General features: G+C 40.2%; 1 protein-coding gene across 1 annotated transcript in view; it reads left to right on the top strand.

Annotated features, from left to right (window-relative positions):
- CPA6 (carboxypeptidase A6) overlaps positions 1 to 11,207 on the top strand; it is a 329,319-nt gene extending 318,112 nt beyond the window's left edge. The window contains exons 10-11 of the mRNA XM_033202682.1: positions 5,276 to 5,360; positions 10,688 to 11,207. Of these exons, the coding sequence (XP_033058573.1) occupies positions 5,276 to 5,360; positions 10,688 to 10,875 (273 nt within the window). The 3' untranslated portion in view covers positions 10,876 to 11,207. The remainder of the gene's footprint in view (positions 1 to 5,275; positions 5,361 to 10,687) is intronic.
- The last annotated feature ends 9,987 nt before the right edge of the window (positions 11,208 to 21,194 follow it).

Raw genomic sequence — 21,194 nt, 5'->3', positions numbered from 1 at the left:
TTCATAAATTATAGATTGACTCTCATTAGTTAAAAGCAGGTTTTAATTTATAAGTGCTGTTTGCTTAATGCTACTAAGTCTTTGGGTATGTATCTGACAAGTTAGTACTTGTCTAACAGAATGAACAGACTTTCAGGCTTAAGATTACTTAAAAATGAAAAAGCAGAGTTTCTTTCTCTCCTTATATCAGAAACCCAACAAGCTATTCACTATGGGGCATCATTCATCACTAAGTGAGTCATTTCAGAGCCTATAGCGTCTAAAAGCTTATGAAGTTCAAAAACCAAGAAAAACTAATATACAGTGCTAGAAGTCAGGTGGCACTTACCTTTGGGGAAAAAGGAAGGGGTACAGTGATTGAGAGGAAATTGGGTTGCTGCTGAAGTTCTATTCCTTGACCTGGGTGGTGGTTACATGAATGTGTTCAATTTGTGATCATTTGTTGAGCAATCAGCTCAAAAACGATGTACTCTTCTACATGTATATTTTAGGGCTTTTTTGGCCTCTTGACACCAAATGTGTAATGTCTTTTCCCAGCACCACTTCTCCAACACCACTTGGGTGTCCAACAATTCAATTCCATTTGGTCACTCACTACCCAGAGTTAGCATCAGACACCACAGGTTTAAGGACTCAGTCCCACACGACTGCCTTCACTTCAGACACCAGTAGCAAGCAGGGGGTTCCCAAGTTAACCACATTCCTGTCTGACTTGGCTGCAGAGTTGCAGGTTCCTACCAGCCCACCTCTCGTTTGATAATTCACTAGAATGACTCACAGAGCTCAGGAAAGACTTTACATACTATCACCTGTTTATTTAAGATACACAATTGGCTGGATACAGTGGCTCACTCCTATAATCCCAGTACTTTGGGAGGCCCAGGCAGGTGTATCATTTGAGCCCAGACATTTGAGACCAGCCTGCACAACATGGTGAGACCCCCATGTCTACAAAAAAAATTAAAAATTAGCCAGGCATGGTGATGGCACATACCTGTGGTCCCAGCTACTCAGGAGGCTGGAACAGGAGGATCACTTGAGCTCAGGAGGTCAGGGCTGCAGTGAGTCATGTTCATGCCACTGCCCTGCAGCCAGGGAGACAGAGTGAGACCCTGTCTTATCAATCCATCAATCACACCACTCAGGAACCGCCAAATGGAAGAGATGCATAAGGCAAGGTACAGGGGAAGGGGCTGAAGGCTTCCGTGCCTTCTCTCGGTGCATCAAACTCCCAGCACATCCAGTGCTCATTAACCCAAACGCTCTCCAAACCCCGCTGGTTAGGGGTATTCATGGCGATTTCATTATAGAGGTCTAATTGATTAAGTCATTAGCCATTGGAGTTTTTACTCAATCTCTGGCCCCTCTCTTCTCCTCAGAGGGTGAAGGATGGAGCTAAAAGTTCCAACTCTCTAATCACAAAGTTTGGTCTTTCTGGCAGCACCCTGCATCCTGAAGCTACTTAGGGGCCTCCAGCCACAAGTCATCTCATTACCATCCAAAAGACACCCTTAGCACTCTGGAGACTCCAGGAGTTTTTAGAAACTGTGTGCCAAGAACCAGGGACAAGGACCAAATATTTATTTTTTTATTATACCACGATATTATACTTGAATTTAAAATTTTATTGAAGAGAATCATTCCCTTTCTCCCTACACCTTAAACTCCAAATCCTGCACCAATTGCTTGGGGTTTTAGGAATTTCTGATCTAGATGTCGAAGACTTTAGGAGGGCCTGGGGAAGACTTATTCTGTCCAAAAACAGAATTTTGTTCTTGGCCTTCCAAGAATTCTGAGCAAATTCTCCCTCTTTAGAACTATTGTAAAAGTGATAATTATATTCTATACTGCTATTCTTTAGCTGCTCTGTGGGTCAAATATACTTTGTTTTTGTTGCTGCTGCTGCTATAGCTGTTGTTTTTGTTGACCTGACATCCTAACAATTTGTATCACAGTATTCCTATAGGCAAATGTTCAACTTTTCTTACGTGGGCACTGTGTCTGTTTATATTCATACAACAGATGATGTGAACTACATAATATATAAAAATTATTGTATGAGGGCCGGGCACAGTGGCTGACACCTGTAATCCCAGCACTTTGCGAGGCCAAGCCGCCAGGAATTTGAGAGCAGCCTGGGCAACATGGTGAAACCCCATCTCTAAAATAAAAAAATATAAAAATTAGCCGGGCCTGGTGGCAGACACCTGTAGTCCCAGCTACTTGGGAGGCTGAGGCAGGAGAATCACTTGAACCTGGGAGGTGGAGGTTTGCAGTGAGCCGAGATAGCACCACTGCATTCCAGCCTGGGCAACAGAGTAAGACTCCGTCTGAAAAAAAAAAAAATTATCATATGAGAGTGTTCTTCGTATTTTAAGTTTATCTTCCCACTTTAAGTTAAGTCTATTTTCCTTTGTCTTGGATTGGAAGATGTGGCATAAAATAGATCATTAGTGCCTGTAATCCCAGCACTTTGGGAGGCCCAGGCTGGAGGATTGCTTGGGCCCAGGAGTTCAAGAATAGCCTGGTTAATGTAGTGAGACTTCATCTCTACAAAGTATTTTTAAAAATTAGCCAGGCATAGTGGTGCATACCTGTAGTTCCAGCAACTCAGGAGGCAGAGGTGAGAGGATTGCTTGAGTCCAGGAGGCAGAGGTTACAGTAAGCTAAGGTTATGCTACTGCACTCCAGCCTGGGTGATAGAGTGAGACCCTGTCTCAAAGAAAGGAAAAAAAAAAAAAAGGATGAATTTGCCTCTCCGTGGACATCTGGCAATGTCTAGAGACATGTTTCATTGGCACAACAGGGTTGGGGGATGCTACTGGCATCTAGCAGGTATAGGCCAAGGATGCTGCTAAACACCCTACAGTGCACAGGACAGAACCCACAGCAAAGAATTATTCAGTCTAAGATGTCAACAATGCCATTGTTGAGAAATCCTGGAGAGAGTTAATCATAAGCTTGGTCACTAAAATCATGATTATAATTCTCAGTAACTAGACAATCCCTGAATGTTAAGCAGAAACCATTAAATTTGATTGAAATTGTTTAAAAATATTCCATCAATATGTAAAATTCGGTATTTCTGGCAATGTTTTTTAAGTCATTAAGTTGCTTTAAATATGGAAATATTTAAATAAAAATGTATACCATTATGGGAGGCCAAGGCAGGCAGATCAACTGAAGTCAGGAGTTTGAAACCAGCCTGGCCAACATGGTGAAACCCCACCTCTACTAAAAATACAAAAATTAGCCAGGCGTGGTCACGGGTACCTGTAATCCCAGCTACAGGATTAGCTGAGGCAGGAGAATTGCTTGAACCTGGTAGGCAGAGGTTGCAGTAAGCTGAGATCACGCCATTTTACTCCAGCCTGGGCGACAAGAGCAAAACTCTGTCTAAAATATATATTATATATATCATATATATGTATGTATATATACATACACACACACACACACACACACACCATTTACTTAGCTGAAGTCCAATAACTGATGTCTTTTTGACAATTGGAAACAGGATAGAGTAGAGAAAAGAGGGATCACTTAAGTCAGTCCTTTCAAATAGGTGTCTAGCTGTGGCCCCCTGTAAAATAATTCTTTGAAAAAATGATGGAGTTTTGTTTTTGTGGAGAGATGACATCTAAACCCTAGTCAACATGCACCAGTACCCAAGTAGCAGAGGTGCAGTGAGCTCAAAAGCCTAAAACTGTGCCTCTCCTTCGTGTAAATAGGCAAAGTGATTTTTTTTTTCTTAGATTTGTTTGCCCTTGGGTTTAGTCAGCCTAAATAATGAGAAGCAAGGTTCCCTCACTAGCAGAATGCAATAATCTTCTAAATGTAGAAATATCTGTCCTTGCCATGGAATATTGCTGAGACTATTGGAGAAGATGTTAAAATCTTAGAACAATCTCCATAAAGTTATTTAATTATGGTGTTTATATTCCTATTCTGTTGGCTCCCATGAGAAGAATGTCGTCATCAGTGAGATCAATAGTAAATAGTCTGCCAGCTTCTGGAGACTGGTCCCTGAATATCCACAAATGGTGACATTTGCTGCAAATACTGCCTCATGCATTTCTGAGCTGAATGAGGACAGCAACCTGAAACTCAGTCCAGTACACACCACCATGTTATCCGGAGTGCTCCAATTTAAGTATTAAATTATTCATAAGCAAGTTGAAATGGGAGAGTTGTATTCTGGTTTCAACATACTTCTTTTCCTCTCACTTGTCATATAATACTTCTCTAACTCCTTGTTGAAACCAGTGTTTTTATACCATATTTAAAGGATAGTGAGGATCATTCTAGTTCATGTTAGAATATGCATCTTTTAGTATTTCGATTGTGTTGAATATTTTTCCTAATTTTTTCCATTGGTAGGAAAAGTTCCACCTTAGACTTTCTGCCTCTTAGCAGTACTTGTCTAACCTCTGTGGGAAGCATATGTAACCTTTTAAGTCATGAGCATTCTGAAGTTGTTTCCATTCCCAGTGAGGATAAGCACATAGCATAAGAGAAGTCATTCTTATTGAATTAAAGGGTTTCTTAATTGATTCAGATGTGTTCTAAATACCTTGTACATACCCAGTGAAATGTACACTTATCTTAATACTCTTTCAGATTTATGCTTATTCAACATTCATATAAGAAATATTGATCAAGCATCTGTTGTATACAGGCATATTGCTAAGTACTGATTGTGAGCTATGACTGAGACTGACATGGTCCCTGCCCTGCCAAGTATTTTGTAACTTATACAAATAGGTGTCCCTGGCCGGGTGCAGTGACTCATGTCTGTAATACCAGCACTTTGGGAGGCCAAGATGGGCCGATCACAAGGCCAGGAGATCTAGACCATCCTGGCTAGCACGGTGAAACTCCATCTATACTAAGAATACAGAAAATTAGCCAGGCATGGTGGCACATGCCTGTAGTCCCAGCGACTTAGAACACTAAGTCAGCCTTAGAAAATATGAGTACTTAGCTCAACCACTCTGCATATTCATTTAACCTTGCTGAGCCTTCCTTCTCTCAACTATAAAATAGAAATATTATTGATCACTGGTTTGTTGTGAGATCAATGAAATGATGTGTTCTGAAACATGTTGCAAAATGTAGCGTGTGACATAAGCGTAATATAATATTATTAATGAATATAGATCTTAACCAATGAAGCCATCTGTTGATGACCGATAAGGCTCAAACAACATAGCAGTGTATGTAAAAAGTTTCAATGCAACGATATATAAAATGTCTCCATTTTCCCTCATAGGAATCTGCAGCTTATAAAGCTGTGAATGCACTTCAGTCAGTATACGGGGTACGATACAGATATGGACCAGCCTCCACAACATTGTGTAAGTTTCCTGCGTACATTGTGTTAGAATCCTCTCTCTTGAACCAATATCCTGTATCATGACTTCCTTTTAGAAGGGAGAAAGTGTGTTCTCCCTAAAGTAAAATTTTGACTATCCAAATAGCTGAGGAAAATAGGAGTTTATATCTGATTAGTTTTACACAGCTTGACAGAAATCACCCTACCCATTTAAACAAATTCAAAGCAGAGACTATGCTAAGCGTGCAGTAATGACTACAAACTCAATGGAGATCTTATGACAGTAGAACATACCAAAATGGGCTCCTTAAGCAATTCTAACTACTACAAGGGTGGAAACGGGCCTTGGGAAGATAATGAAGTAAATGTTTCAGCCCTACAACTGCTTCCCTTTTACTCCTTTCTGCCACTGTTCTTGTTATGAAATGCTGTTTCTTATGTAGCACCTTCCATTGAATTATCCCTTAAAAGGTGATTTTAAAGTATTTCTTTTTTTACATGGAGAAAAATGTATAGTGGTGCCAGAGATCACTTCCAATCCCCCGTCACCTCCCATCTTTCACTCCAAGTAGGCCCCGCAGCTGGATCTAGAAACCAAATTGACACCACGCAGGTTAAACAAGAGAAAAGCATACAAATTTTATTACTTCTATGTGTACAGGATCTTCACAACAGAGTGAAGTCCAAAGAGGTGGCCAAAGCAAGATGATTTTACACTTTTTGGACAAGGAATGATAAATTTGAGAATAGATAACAGGACAAAAAAAAATCTGGCTAAGGGCAGTAAATTTTCTAGGGAAATAGGAAATAAATAGGGGGTATGTAAAACCAATGGAAGATAGGGGTTACTTTGTTGAGTATATTTAGGCCCACTGCAGCCTTGAATTCCAAGTCTATGGTGAGAATACCCTTCTTATAGTGATAATACCCCTCCTAGAGGACTCTTTACTGTTTGCTGCGTGCAGGAAGAAACACGTCGGCTTACCCTTTCTGTAACTACAATCTCCAATGTTTTCAACAATTAATATACCGATCTGGCTTATTTCAGGATGGCATGTCCTTCCAAATGGGTATATGGCAAGAACTTAGACAAAGAATCATAATATATGCATTCTAGTCCTAATTCTGCCAGGTCTGTCAACCAGGCCAAGGTATTTATTAATCTTGGGCCTCAGTTTCCACAACTGTAACAAGAATTGGATTCAGGGCCTTTTAAACTGTAAAATGTATTCACTATATGACTTGGAAAATCTCGTGAGAAATCATGTATATATGAATGTGTATGCAAATGAAGGTAAACACACACATGTTGTATGTATATGTGTAGGTAGTGACATCTGATTATGCTTCTGAGTAAAGTAGCAAAATTCTCCTTGACTTCTTTAATCTACCTATCATTGTATTCCTAATATTTTACCACTCACTTTCTTCAGCCTTCAGAGTAAACACTTGGTTTGTCGATTAACATTGACAAATAAGTTTATTCTAATAATGAGAATGTCAGGAGTATCAATAGTTTTATTTATTTTTTCAAAGTCCATGTTCATTGGTCTCATGTTGACCTTTTTAAAACTGTTTTTCAGTGGCCACCTTCAAAGGGAAAAAAACTGTATTTAAAAAATCATATTACCAATTAATGCCAACATAATATATGTAAACAATTTTTAAACATTAATTTTTTTAGATCTTACTGTTTACCTTTTCAACTTTGTATAGAGGCACAGTCAGAGTATTATATTTACTGAGAACAATCTATTACCATAGGAATGAGGTAGTTGGCCGGGTTCTGTGGCTCATGCCTGTAATCCTAGCACTTTGGAAGGCCAAAGCGGGTGCATCATCTGAGGTCAGGAGTTCGAGACCAGCCTGGTCAACATGGCAAAACCCCTTCTCTACTAAAAAGACAAAAATTAACCGGGCATGGAGGCATATGCCTGTAATCCCAGCTACACAGTTGGCTGAGGCGGGAGAATCGCTTGAACCAGGGAAGCAGAGGTAGGGGGCACCTGTAATCACAGCTAATTGGAAGGCTGAGGCAGGAGAATCTCTTGAACCCCAGGAGCAGAGATTGCAGTGAGCCAAGATGGTGCCATTGCGCTCCAGCCTGAGTGACAGAGCGAGACTCCGTTTCAAAAAAAAAAAAAAAAGAAATGAGGCTGTCACATCACCGTGACGTAACTGTTGGCACATATTGTCTCTGACTTGGCTACTATGACTACTATTTGTAGTTCCAATGTACCCTAGCCAGAGGGACACTGAAGCCACAGCCTATTTTCTGTCCTTAACTGAAGCAAAGGGAATCTGAGAAACAGTCATTTTAATTGTCATCTTTATATAATAATTCCATCTCTGGCCTGGCACGGTGGCTCACGCCTATAATCCCAGCACTTTGGAAGGTCGAGATGGGTGAATCACCTGAGCAGGAGTTCAAGACCAGCCTGGCCAACGTGGTGAAACCCCATCTCTACTAAAAATACAAAAAATTAGCTTGGCATGGTGAGGGACGCCTGTAATCCCAGCTACTCAGTTGACTGAGGCAGGAAAATCACTTGAACCAGGGGGACAGAGGTTGCAGTGAGTCAAGATCGCACCACTGCACTCCAACCTGGGTGACAGAGGGAGACTCTGGCTCAAGAAAAAATAACAATAATAATAATAATTCCATCTCTAACTTGTCCTAGGAAAAATAGCATAAAAGCAATATTTTTTGAGTAAATGACCATGCTTTGAAAATTTAATGATAATAATGATAGGATTATCTCAAGCTAGATTATATAAATTTCAGGAAAAATGTATACAAAAATTTTTCCATGAAACATTTATCATTTAATGAATTATTATTAAAAGCCTGTTAGACTAAAAACTACATATGCACTTGGGGGTATAAAGAGACAAAATAATAACAGTTAATATATCTTGAGTACTTTCAAGTGATTTATTACTTTATTTAATTTTCCCCACAACCCTATGCTATGCAGGTACTGTATTATCATCAGTCTCTTTTTCAAAAAGGGAAACTGAGGCACAGAGAAGTTACCCACTATGTGGTGGGATCAGATACAGCCCAGGCTGCAGGCTACGTCTAGTTCCCTGCTTTCAACTCTGTGCTGAAAAGCTAAAGAGTGTGAGGTCACAGGAGCCAGAAGGAGAGAGTAGCCAGAGGGCTTGTCAGCTGTGTTAAAGGCTGTGGAGACACTGAAAGTGGGATCTGCGGGGAAAACAAAAAAACAGAAAAAGAGGCTAGACCTGCGGTCATTGGTAATCTTCAAAAAGAAAGTTTAATACACGGGTAGAGGCAATAGCCAGATTGAAAGTGGCTGAGGATGTAGACACAGTATATGTAGGTTCTCCCTCGAGTTCTAAAGCAAAAGAAAGAGGAAAAAGAAGAGGGTAACCAAGGGCATATGGCAGGGTAATGTGAAGGAAGTGCTGTAGGAAAGGGGTCCTTGAGTACTTGGACCAATGCAGATGCATAATTAATAACACAAAGTCATGGAGAAGGGCCTTTTACTACCAGAGTCGACAATAACCAACAGTATCAAGGGGTGACACATGTGAAAGACAGGGAGCATTTCTTCCTCTGAGCTCAAAGGGGGAAAGTCAGAGGGCTCTAATGTCAGTAGAGGAGGCAATGGGGCAATCATCTACAGCTGCAGTCCCCAACCTTTTTGGCACCAGGGACTGGTTTCATGGAAGACAATTATTCCACTGACAGGGGTGGGGTGGGGGAGGGATGGTTTTGGGATGATTCAAGTGCATTACATTTGTTGCGCACTTTATTTCCATTATTATTACATTGTAATATATAATGAAATAATTATATAATTCACCATAATGTAGAATCACTGGGAGCCCTGAGCTTGTTTTCCTGCAACTAGACGGTCCCATCTAGGGGTGATGGGAGACAGTGACAGATCATCAGGCATAAGATTCTTAAAAGTAGCACACAACCTAGATCCCTCACATGTGCAATTCAGGATAGGGCTCATGCTCTTATGAGAATCTAATGCTGCCACTGATCTGACAAGAGGCAGAGCTCAGGCAGTAATGCAAGTGATAGTGAGTGGCTGTAAATACAGGTGAAGTTTCACTGGCTCACCCACCACTCATCTCCCACTGTGCAGCCCAAGTTCTAACAGGCCACGGACCAGGACCAGTGCATGGAACTTATAGAGCATACCAGTGCCGGTCTGTGGCCTGGGGGTTGGGGACCCCTGATCTAGAGTAGTGGGGACAGTGTAGAGTGAAGATGAGAAGAGAATGGGAAAGTTTCAGTAAACGAACTAGAAAAGGAACCTAGAGCAGCATAGGGGCAGAAAGAGACTTCAGTAATGAGGTAGTGTGACTTCATAGGATCTCTGCTCAGCAAAGACTTTCTCTAGCTCCCTCACCTAGCGGAAGCAGAGAAACTGGGCCAGGGATTGAGAATGAGCCAAACAAAGGCAGAAAAAGGACAGGAATCAGGCATGTTGAGGGTCTGGAGAGAAATTCAGTGAAATAATTGACCATGAGCAACTAGAGAATTAAATGAAACTACAAGAAAACAGGGAGGAATCTGGAAACTACCAATCTAAGTAAAGGCACAGAATAGGTTAGGCTGGAATGGAAACACAGGGAGGTGGAAGAAATAAGGAGGTTTTTTGGGGCCAGGAGCAGTGGCTCACACCTGTAATCCCAGCACTTTGGGAGGCCAAGGTGGGAGGATCAGTTGAGCCCAGGAGTTCAAGACCAACGTGGCCAACATGGTAAAACCCTGTCTCTACTACAAATACAAAAATTAGCTGGGCATGGTGGTGAGTTCCTGTAATCCCAGATACTTGGGAGGCTGAGGCAGGAGAATCACTTGAACCCAGGAAGCAGAGGTTGCAGTGAGCCAAGATGGTGACGCTGCACTCCAGCCTGGGTGACAGAGTGAGACTCCATCTCAAAAAAAAAAAAAAAAAAAAAAAGGACATTTCTGGGAACACAATTTCAGTATTCTAGACATTGAAGTAGAGAAGAACTGAGTGATAACTAAAAACAAAAAGAGTTCCCAGTATAGGTTGTTTATAGGTGAATAAAGTGGGGATGAACATAAACATTTTTGGAATTGAGGTTGAGAAATTTTGAGATCTTCATGCTGGTAAGGCATTCACACGTAGACTGGATCCTTAAAGATGGTTGAAGGGATGATTTATAAGTTCCATGCACCAGATGCCAAGGAACTCCTGTTAAATCATTCTTATTAAAACAGTGTTTAATTGGAAGGATTTAGTAAAGCTTAATAAGCAGATACTATACAGTATATACATTTAGAAAATTATACGAACTCTTTAGTGAGGCTGATCTTTTTTTTGTTTTAACTTTTAGATGTGAGCTCTGGTAGCTCAATGGATTGGGCCTACAAAAATGGAATACCTTATGCATTTGCTTTCGAACTGCGTGACACTGGGCATTTTGGATTTTTACTTCCAGAGATGCTCATCAAACCCACCTGTACAGAAACTATGCTGGCTGTGAAAAATATCACAATGCACCTGCTAAAGAAATGTCCCTGAGACAGCCCAGGGCTCAGGTCAACTGCCATAGGATTCTGAGCAAGGCCTACTTGGCCCTGGATAGAAACTGTTTTCAAAGAGAAGGGCAGCTGCTTAGAGCGAACATATCTATGGACTTTAAAAAGACCCCATGCAATTTGACTTTGTGGCAATAGAAAACAGAAAAAAATAGGGCATAGCCTAGTTTATTATAAGAAAAAATACCCATTTTTCTATCCCTTTAGAGCCTTATTTGATTATGGTGGGAGGGAATGTTTTCAAATTTCCCATTTCTCAAGAATTGTACAAATTAATTGAGGATTTCCCTTCAATAAATTTCATGTTCTCAATTAAGATCTAGGCTAGTAATGATGTTTAATTACTTGGTTCTCATTGGAAATGGAAAATTATGAAATGGAAAAAGCCAACTATGTTTCTTAATATAATAAACATAGGCCGGGAGCAGTGGCTCACGCCTGTAATCCCAGCAATTTGGGCTGAGGCGGGCAGATGACGAGGTCAAGAGATCAGGACCATCCTGGCCAACATGGTGAAACCCCGTCTCTACTAAAAATACAAAAATTAGCTGGGCATGGTGGCGCTTGCCTGTAGTCCCAGCTACTTGGGAAACTGAGGCAGGAGATTCGCTTGAACCCAGGAGGCGGAGGCTGCAGTGAGCTGAGATCGCACGACAGAGTGATACTCTATCTCATATATATATATATATAACATAAAATTTATTAGAACCTTAGATTATTCACATCTTCATTTCCTTGGTATTAGGTGCACCATATATGAATAAAAATATAGCAAGATAGAGCAATGTATGTTTAGACTCTGAGAATGCCATTTAAAAAAAAATAAGTAAACATTAATTGAAGTGCAGGCACAGAATTAAGAGCTTTACACTAATCATCTCACTTATTCCCCACAATAGTACAATACTATGAGGTATAAACTATCCTCATTTTTCAATTGAGGAAATTGAGGCTTAGAAATATATTTAAAATCATGGACTTCCATTTCTAGGGCAATGACAAGATAGGTATCTGGACTGCTGGAAATAACTAAAACTTCTAGACAAAATATCATATTTTAGGCCAGGCACAGTGGCTCATACCTATGATTCCAACACTTTGGGAGGCCAAGGTGGGAAGATCACTTGAGCCCAGGAATTCAAGATCAGCCTGGGCAACATGGTGAAACCCCATCACTACACGATATAGAAGAAAAAAATAAAATCAGTCAGGCATGAATATGCCTGCAGTCCCAGCTACCTGGGAGGCTGAGGTGGGAGGATCACTTGAGCCTGGAGAGGCTGAGGCTGCAGTGAGTTATGATTGCACCATTGCACTCCAACCTGGGCAACAGAGTGAGACCCTGTCTCAAAAAAAGGGAAGAAAAAATATATATAATTTTTTTAAAATCATCTTAAAGTTATCAGACAAAAAAGAAAATCCACGCCAGCCAGCTATCGAGTGAAAAAATCTAGAAAGGCAAGTGCACCACTGTTATCCTGAGAGTGTTTGTCAAACCAGCTGAGTGTGGGCATTTTGAGGAATGGAGCCAGAGAGCCAAGCCCAGGGCTACTGCAAGTTGGGAAGTCTAATAGATTCTCCTTCTACCAGAATTCTGGGATTCCAAAGAATGATACCTTCAGTGTAAGGGTAAATTAGAAATAAGCCTCCATAGTACTTCTAACGGGCCACAAGAAAAATTGACCATTTCAAATTTTGGCAAGAGTGGAGAAGAAAGAAATTGCCACTGAGAATTTGGAACCATGAGGCAGCCTCACACAAGTTTGTGGTCCAAAATCAGACTATCTAAATGGTCTGATAAACCTCTAGCCAAGAATTTAATTCAGTTTAATCCCAGACTGGCAATACCCCCCAAGCATTTGGTACAAGCAAATACAAATCCTCTTAGAGGATTTGCCTGACCAGGGCATATCATGAACACCAGGATAAAGAGATGAGTCTAAAAACTTCTAGGGTGTTGGGGTGTGGGGGACACAGACAACATAATGAGGACTAGAGTAGCCTGCAGCTGCTCAACAGCACCATTATAGCTGAAAGACAATGGAGAAATGCCTTCAGAGTTTTTGAGGAAAAATTAGACCAAAAAAAAAATCTAAACTTAGAAAAATTGTCATTGAATTGTAAGGGTAGAATCTCAACATTTTCATAGAAGTGAGGCCCTAAGTTACTTACCTTTCTCAGGAAAACCCTGGAGAATGTGATCTACCAAAAAGAGGGAGGATAGCAAGAGAAAGACAAAGGATTTAGGAACACAGGGAAACCAATAAAAATATCTGAAGATCGTGGTGAACGGATCTGCAGGTAGTAGCTATATGTCAAACTTACAGAACAACTAACTTGGGGTAGGAGGAGGAGAACTGAAGACTTCAGATGAAATTCTTCAAGATAAATATGCAACAGATAGAACATTTAAACATGTTCAAAGGCCATTTTTACTTACATTAGAGAACCATGGTATGAATGAGTAATAAAAGCACATAAAACCAAGCAAATAAAAAAATGTATTTATTAACTAGTGGAAACAATGAGTTATACAAGAGAAGAAATAGAATCATGATATACTCTGTGACTTAGCTATAAATAATACTTATATAATCAAAATAATATGAGCCCTAGATATTAATTTAACCAAAAATTATGATATAAATATATCAGAAGGATAGGAGGAACTGAAATGTATGCAAGAATGCAGGAAGAGGAGGTATAGGAGGGTCAATCCTCATCTTCCATAGAAGGAAGTCAATAGACAAAAAAAAAAGGAAGTCAATGGACAAAAAGACTAAAAAATCAGGAAGTATCTATATATGTATGTTATTTAGAAATAAGAAAGAAAATACTAGAAGAAATAACTAAAAAGATCTAAAATACCAGGCAATGAGAGGGAATAAGTAAGGAGTAAATAATTGTAATTAGTAAGACGAGATGAAACAAAATACTTGTTTTAAGTATTAGCCTTACCATATTATTTAACTTTTTTGTAATATTGTTTTTATTTTGTAATATTGACATATACATACCAAAGAGTATATTCCTTTCAAAGGAAAATAATTTTTAAAAGCCAGTTCCCAACAACTCACCACTCAATTGTTCTGATGTTTATAAAATATATCAAAATTAAATTGAAAAGAAATATTAAGTGATACTATATGCGGAGTGCTTAGCACAGAAACTAGAATATTGTAGTCAGTATATCTTAGTTTGTCTATGTTTTATCAATCTTAGTTATCTTTTTATTTTGTAGTCCTCGTTATATATCTGTAGGAATGGATCTCAGGCAGTTTTGAGGCTTGGTCCTGCTAAGGAGTACTACACCTGGGAATTTAAACTTCAATTCATTCCATCTGTGGAATTCATTCTTCCATCTCAAATGATCTGGGGTGGGGGGTTGTATTATATTAGCTATTTCTACCAGTGTAATAGGCAAAAACCAAAATGTCCAGAACAATCCCAAGGGCTGGAGGCTTGTGAAGACCTTGAAGAATGGAAAGGTGCTGCTCCTCAATGGACCTGACCAGATGCACAGCAATTCAGCTAGTGCCTGGTGGCCTTCCGGGACACTTGATGTCAGGAGATTTTCCCCTCTGGTTGGGAGCGTGCTGCCGTAGTCCCTGCTCTGAGAGCTGCCTGCTTCCAGATCCTTTGCAGGTATCCACTAATGTCTTTCCAGCAAATGTCATCACTCTTGTGACAACAAAACAGTAGTCAACTCGGGTATTCAGGGGAAACAAAAATCAAAGAATTTACAAATGATACCACCAAATTTTTTTTTTTTTTTTTTTTTTTTTTTTTTTTTTTGAGACAGAGTCTTGCTCTGTCGCCCAGGCTGGAGTGCAGTGGCACGATCTTGGCTCACTGCAACCTCTGCCTCCCGGGTTCAAGCTATTCTCCTGCCTCAGCCTCCCAAGTAGCTGTGACTACAGGCATGCGTCACTACGCCTGGCTAATTTTTGGGGTTTTTTTTAGTAGAGACAGGGTTTTGCCATATCAGCCAGGCTGGTCTCAAACTCCTGGCCTCAAGTGATCCACCTACCTCGGCCTCCCAAAATGCTGGGATTACAGGCATGAGTCACTATACCCAGCCCCAAATTTGTTTTTCATTATATTTTTAATTTTCATCCATACCAAATCTATGTAATAAGGTCTGTTAGCAAGTTAATGCCAAAAACTAAAATGTATATTCTTTTATTTGGCCCTGCACATCACATAGTATTAGTGCTAAGAGTATTTTTTTCAAAGCCAAAATAAGGCAACAGAAAATATAGAATCTGAATAATCCACAAACTGCAGGGCATATAGTTTCTTTATTATTCATACATACATTCAAGATGAAATTTTGCCTTGACGAACCTCATGCAAATTCTTTTCAATGATTACTCTCACGTTTCAGTAGTTCTGTATGTATTTTATGGCTCATATTCTATAAGAGAGTATTTTAGTATTTATGGGCTATTTTCATTTTTAATCTTTTTAAATGAAGCTGCAAAATATACTGTGGAATGATTTATGTTTCAGGCATTCTGCTAGTTGCTGTGTCTGAGGAACGAAAGTGTTATATTTATGTCAATACTTAAGAATAAAAAGGTTTACTTCAACTAAAAACAGCATATGCACTTTTAAAAATAGTTCAGCAAGATACTTTTTTCTCACTATTATAAAAAAGTAATTTCATAAATTCGGGTTATATTGAGTTTAAATTCTCAGCTTCTTCAGTTTTAGCAAGTATTTTAGTTTCTTAGGGCCGCTGTAACCAAGGACCACAAATTGGATGACTTAAAACAACACAAATTTGGCCAAGCATGGTGGCTCACACCTGTAATTCCAGCACTTTGAGGAGCTGAGGCAGGAGGATTGCATGAAGCCAGGAGTTTGAGACCAGCCTGGGCAACATAGTGAGACCCTGTGTCTGCAAAAGCTAAAAATAAAAAAATTAGCCAGGTGTGGTGGCATGCACCTGTAGTCCCAGCTACTCACAAGGCTGAAGCGGAACAATTGCTTGACACCAGGAATTCAAGGCTGCAGTAAGCTATGATTACAACACTGTACTCCAGCCTGGGTGACAGAGTGAGACCCTGTCTCTAAAACCAAACCAGACCAAACCAAACCAAATACACATTTTGTCTCTCACAGTTCTGGAGCCTGGAAGTCCAAAATCAAGATGTCAGTGGGGCCATGTTTGCTGTGAAACCTGTAGGAGAACCCCTCCCTTGCCTCTTCCTAGCTTCTGGTTGGTTACCAGCAGTCCTTAGCATTCCTTGGCTTGCAGCTACAAAACACTAAGCTCTGCCTTGAACTTCTATGTCCTTCTCTTTGTGTGTTTCTGACATCACATTTATCTTAGAAAGACAACAGTCATATTGGATCAGGGTCCCACCTTATTCCAGTATGACCTCATCCTGACTATATCTGCAATGACCCTACATTCCGAGGTAGTGGAAGTTAAAACTTCAACGTATCTCTTTGCGGGGAAGGGGGAGATAAAATTTAACCTATAACATTGAGAAACATCATGAGATACTGATGTTAATGAGACTATTGACCGTGCACGGTGGCTCAAGCCTGTAATCCCAGCACTTTGGGAGGCCGAGGCGGGCGGATCATGAGGTCAGGAGATGGAGACCATCCTGGCTAACACGGTGAAACCCCGTCTCTACTAAAAATACAAAAAATTAGCCAGGCGTGGTAGGCGCCTGTAGTCCTAGCTACTCGGGAGGCTGAGGCAGGAGAATGGCGTAAACCCAGGAGGTGGAGCCTGCAGTGAGCCGAGATCACGCCAGTGTACCCCAGCCTGGGTGACAGAGTAAGACTCCGTCTCAAAAAAAAAAAAAAAAAAAAAGACTATTTACACAGCCAGAAAGCAGTGACTCTTGCTTGAGTTTAATCTTTAAAAAATAAAACATATTTTTTAAGGTCTAACACTCCCAATGAGATTTTTTTTAATAGGCTATTAGTGGAAATGGAATGATCTACTCTTTGTAGTTTACTTTTGTAAATAATAAAATTATAGTTCAAATTATGATGCGCTCTTCTCAACATTGGAAATGTGTTAGTTTTAGAGTTGTATATTACCCTAGGTCTCAATAATTATTTTGGGCAGCTGCATCATAAAAAGTATTTACAGCTAAGTTGCACTAGATCAAATCTAATTGATTAAATCAGAATTCTGTGCAGTGTCAATTAAAGTATGCTGTAGATTAAGCACAGTAATTACATGAGCGATTGTATTTAATGCAATATTTTCATGAATCAGAATCAGAATATTGCATAATAAACCTGGAAACAGCTACACAGAATGCCTAATATATTTCACAAAACACATTGCACCAGGAACTGCTAAGACGTCTGAATAATGCACGTGAAAATAAGGCAGCTTGAAGATCTTTTAAGGCAGACCCTAATTACGTCCTCATTTTCCACCCTCTGACTCTGTTTCTGCAGTTATGACTTCTAGGACTATTTCCTCTTTCCCCAGTGGATGCCCAACAGGAGTCTCTACCCAGGGCATCTATCCTTGTTTTACTAGCCCAGGCTAGGCAAGGCAAGCACATCCAATTACAACTTAGGATGTTATAGCATATACACTGAGTATTATTAACCTTACAATTTAGTTATGAGTTAAACTAAGAGGCTAGCTTCATGACCTATCCATGACACTGAAACACTATGTTTTAAGTTTCAAACTGACTGAACACCCAATGCTTCCCCAGTTGGGAAGAACTGAAAGGTAGCAGCAATACCTAGCCCTTCCATGAATGTGAGCCAGCAGTCCAGTGGAAGAAATTATTTGCAATAACCAAATGACTGATGTTAGGTTCAGTTCTTGTGTTTCTGTGACAGCTATCCTTTGGCAGAGACAAAAATCCCTACTATCCTAGATGGAATTCTTCAGTAATTTGGAGCTGTATTCAGTGTTCTAAGGGAAACAATCTGATATCTGCTAAGCAGAAATGGTGTTGCTGGATGTATTTAGATGCAGCTATCTATCTCAAGCAATGCTGATCAGAAATATTGTGTAAAGTTTTCATTTGATGGAGCAGTAAACATGAGTAGACAGTTTAATAGCTTTGTGTCAGGGACAAGAAAATGTCATAAAGGAATGAATATTTGAAGTGTCATTGTGCTTGTCACAAACTATCAAGGAAGACCCATGAGAATATCCTAAAGAGGTAGCACTGAGCTCACTAGGAGCATCTGAGAATCACCTAATTATCTATGACAATAATTTATAGTAACTCTTAGTAGAATTTACTGCTAAAGAATTAATTCTGTACTGGGAACCTGAAATCAAATTAATGTTCTTTTTAGACTCATAAATGTGAACACAAGTCTTTATCTTTCCTTTAAAATAGCTGCGAGTCTGCTCCTTTTAATTTATTATCTTTAGCCAAGCTGCTTTCCTATAGAAGACACTTGGAACTACGATCAACATTCAACCCCAGATCTGACAGCATTCTGCATGTTTTAAGACCAGTCAATTGGCCGGGCGCGGTGGCTCAAGCCTGTAATCCCAGCACTTTGGGAGGCCGAGACGGGCGGATCACGAGGTCAGGAGATCGAGACCATCCTGGCTAACACGGTGAAACCTCGTCTCTACTAAAAAATACAAAAAGCTAGCCGGGCGAGGTGGCGGGCACCTGTAGTCCCAGCTACTGGGGAGGCTGAGGCAGGAGAATGGTGTAAACCCGGGAGGTGGAGCTTGCAGTGAGCTGAGATCCGGCCACTGCAAGCCAGCCCGGGTGACAGAGCAAGACTCTGTCTCAAAAAAAAAAAAAAAAAAAAAAAAAAGACCAGTCAATTATTCCAAGTAGTGCTTAAGGATCACTAATAAAAGTGTCCATCCTATGACTGGTTACAAGCTTTTAGTGTACCAGTGTCTCTCCCTTTCCCATCCCTTCTCTTAAAGAGAATTCTAGTTTTGCCAGCCTTAATCTCTTTCCTCTGCCTCCCTCCAAGGCGGCTTCTGTCTTACTAGACCAGTTCTTGAGCTTTTGCCATGGGAAACTGGGAGGAGGGCTGAGGAAAGCAGGAGGGAAAGAAGAGAGTCTTTAGACAAGGAATGGGAGCTTTCTCAGGGACTTTGAGGGGAGGAGGCACAGGCAGCTGCAGTTTGTAGGATACTGGATAGGAGTGTAAAAAAAAGGGAATTTTTAGGACTCATTGCTAAAGATTATATATTGCTTTTACAGTGTTCAAATCAATAATTTGAAATTTTGAAATTACTAGTCATTGTTATTTTGGGATGAACCATTTGGATTCCAGTTTTGTCAATTAAAATCTGTAGTGGACATTTGCACTAATTTCTGTGTGGCTAGCACCTTTGGATGCTTTTGTCATGTATAAGAATGTGAAGCTTTAAGAATCCTGCCTTGCTAAGATAGAACCCAAAAAATGTAGTTCTGTGATCTGTTTTACAAAATATAGGCAGATGACTTAGGCTGTCCCAGTAAGAATCTGTTCCAGAGTGATGGTTGCTACTCAATGGGTCAAATTTTCAACTATGCAAGATGAATAAGTTCTAGAGATCCACTGTACAATATCGTGCCTGTAGTTAATAATACTGGATTGTATGCTTAAAAATACTTGAGAGTAGATCTCATGTTAAATGTTCTTACCACAATAAAAAGATATCAATATAGGGTTTTAAAAAAAAATCAGTATAGGAAATTTCAGGGAAACAAAGTGGAGCAACTTGAGGAAGGAAATGTCATACAGAATCCTTATGATGGCAAAAATGGTGGCCAAGTTGCTGCTGTGGAAATGGCAGTGTTGGGTGGGGGTACCAGCAGTGTCCCTCAGTGCTTGTAGGACAGTCGTGGGGGCCATGGTTAAACACCTCAGGCCAGTTCTGCAGCCTGTAGTTGGGTGTTATTCCTAACCTCTAAGGCTTGAGCTCGTTCTCTCCTAAATATCCACATAATAAACTCCTTTTCTGCTTAATCAGCTAGCACCAACTTTTGGTACGGGTTGAGCAACACTATTCTGAAAATTCAAAATCCAAACTGCGCCAAAATTTGAAACTTTGTGAGAACTGACATGACACCACAAGTGGAAAATTCCACATCTGACCTCATGTGACAAGTTGCAGTCAAAACACAGTCAAAACTTTGTGTCATGCATAAAAGTATTTAAAATATTGTATAGGTTTACCTCCATATAAGGTATATAAGAAATACACATAAATTTTGCATTTAGACTTTGGTCTCATCCTCCAAGATATTTTATTATGTATATGCAAACATCCCAAAATCCAAGAAAACCCAAAATCTGAAACACTTCTGCATCCCAAGCATTTTGGATAAGGGATACTCAACCTGTATCTATCTATCTATCTATCTATCTATCTATCTATCTATATGTATGTATTTTTTTTTTTGAGATGGAGTCTCACTCTGTCACCCAGGCTAGAGTGCAGTGGTGGCATCTTGGCTAACTGCAACCTCCACCTCCCAGGTTTGAGCAATTCTTCTGCCTTAGCCGCCTGAGTAGCTGGGATTACAGGCATGCGCCACTACACCCAGCTGATTTTTAATTTTTGTATTTTTAGTAGAGGGGGGTTTCACCATGTTGGCCAAATTGGTCTCGAATTCCTGACCTCAAGCCATCCATCCACTTCAGTCTCCCAAAGTGCTGAAATTACAGGCATGAGCTACCTTGCCTGGCCCCCGTGTGTGTGTGTGTGTGTGTGTGTGTGTGTGTGTGTGTGTGTATATATATTTTTTTTTTTTTGAGACAGAGTTTTGCTCTTGTTGCCCAGGCGGCAGTGCAATGGCGTGATCTCAGTTCCCTGCAACCTCCGTCTCCCAGGTTCAAGTGATTCTCCTGCCTCAGGCTCCTGAGTAGCTGGGATTACAGGTGCCTGCCACCATGCCCAGATAATTTTTGTATTTTTAGTAGAGACGGGGTTTTACCAGGTTGGCCAGGCTGGTCACGAACTCCTGACCTTGTGATTCGCCTGCCTTGACCTCCCAAAGTGCTGGGATTACAGGCGTGAGCCACACGCCAGGCCCTTTCAATATATTTTATTAAAAACCTTTAGTGGTTGAATATGAACATAATGGCTCAGTTTTCCATACTATCTAATTTTATATTTAGCCCAATCATTCTTTGCAGGATCACATAGATTTTAATCTGTGCCTTTAGTTCTAGAACACTAAGGGGAAAGAAGAAGTAAGATTTTGTTTCCAAAAGATCAATGAAAATGGCTAGAGTAAACCATGGAATTAGACGTTTTCAAAATTTCAAAGTAATTCCTCTTGTAAAAGTAGAGCAGAATAAGACAAGTGTATGTTTGGCTTTTCATGTAGA

This window comes from Trachypithecus francoisi, unplaced genomic scaffold (genome assembly GCF_009764315.1).
Source record: "Trachypithecus francoisi isolate TF-2019V2 unplaced genomic scaffold, Tfra_2.0 Lachesis_group7, whole genome shotgun sequence".
Taxonomy (NCBI): domain Eukaryota; kingdom Metazoa; phylum Chordata; class Mammalia; order Primates; family Cercopithecidae; genus Trachypithecus; species Trachypithecus francoisi.
Note: the sequence above shows the minus strand (reverse complement) of the source record. Positions and strands in the feature narration are given on the sequence as shown.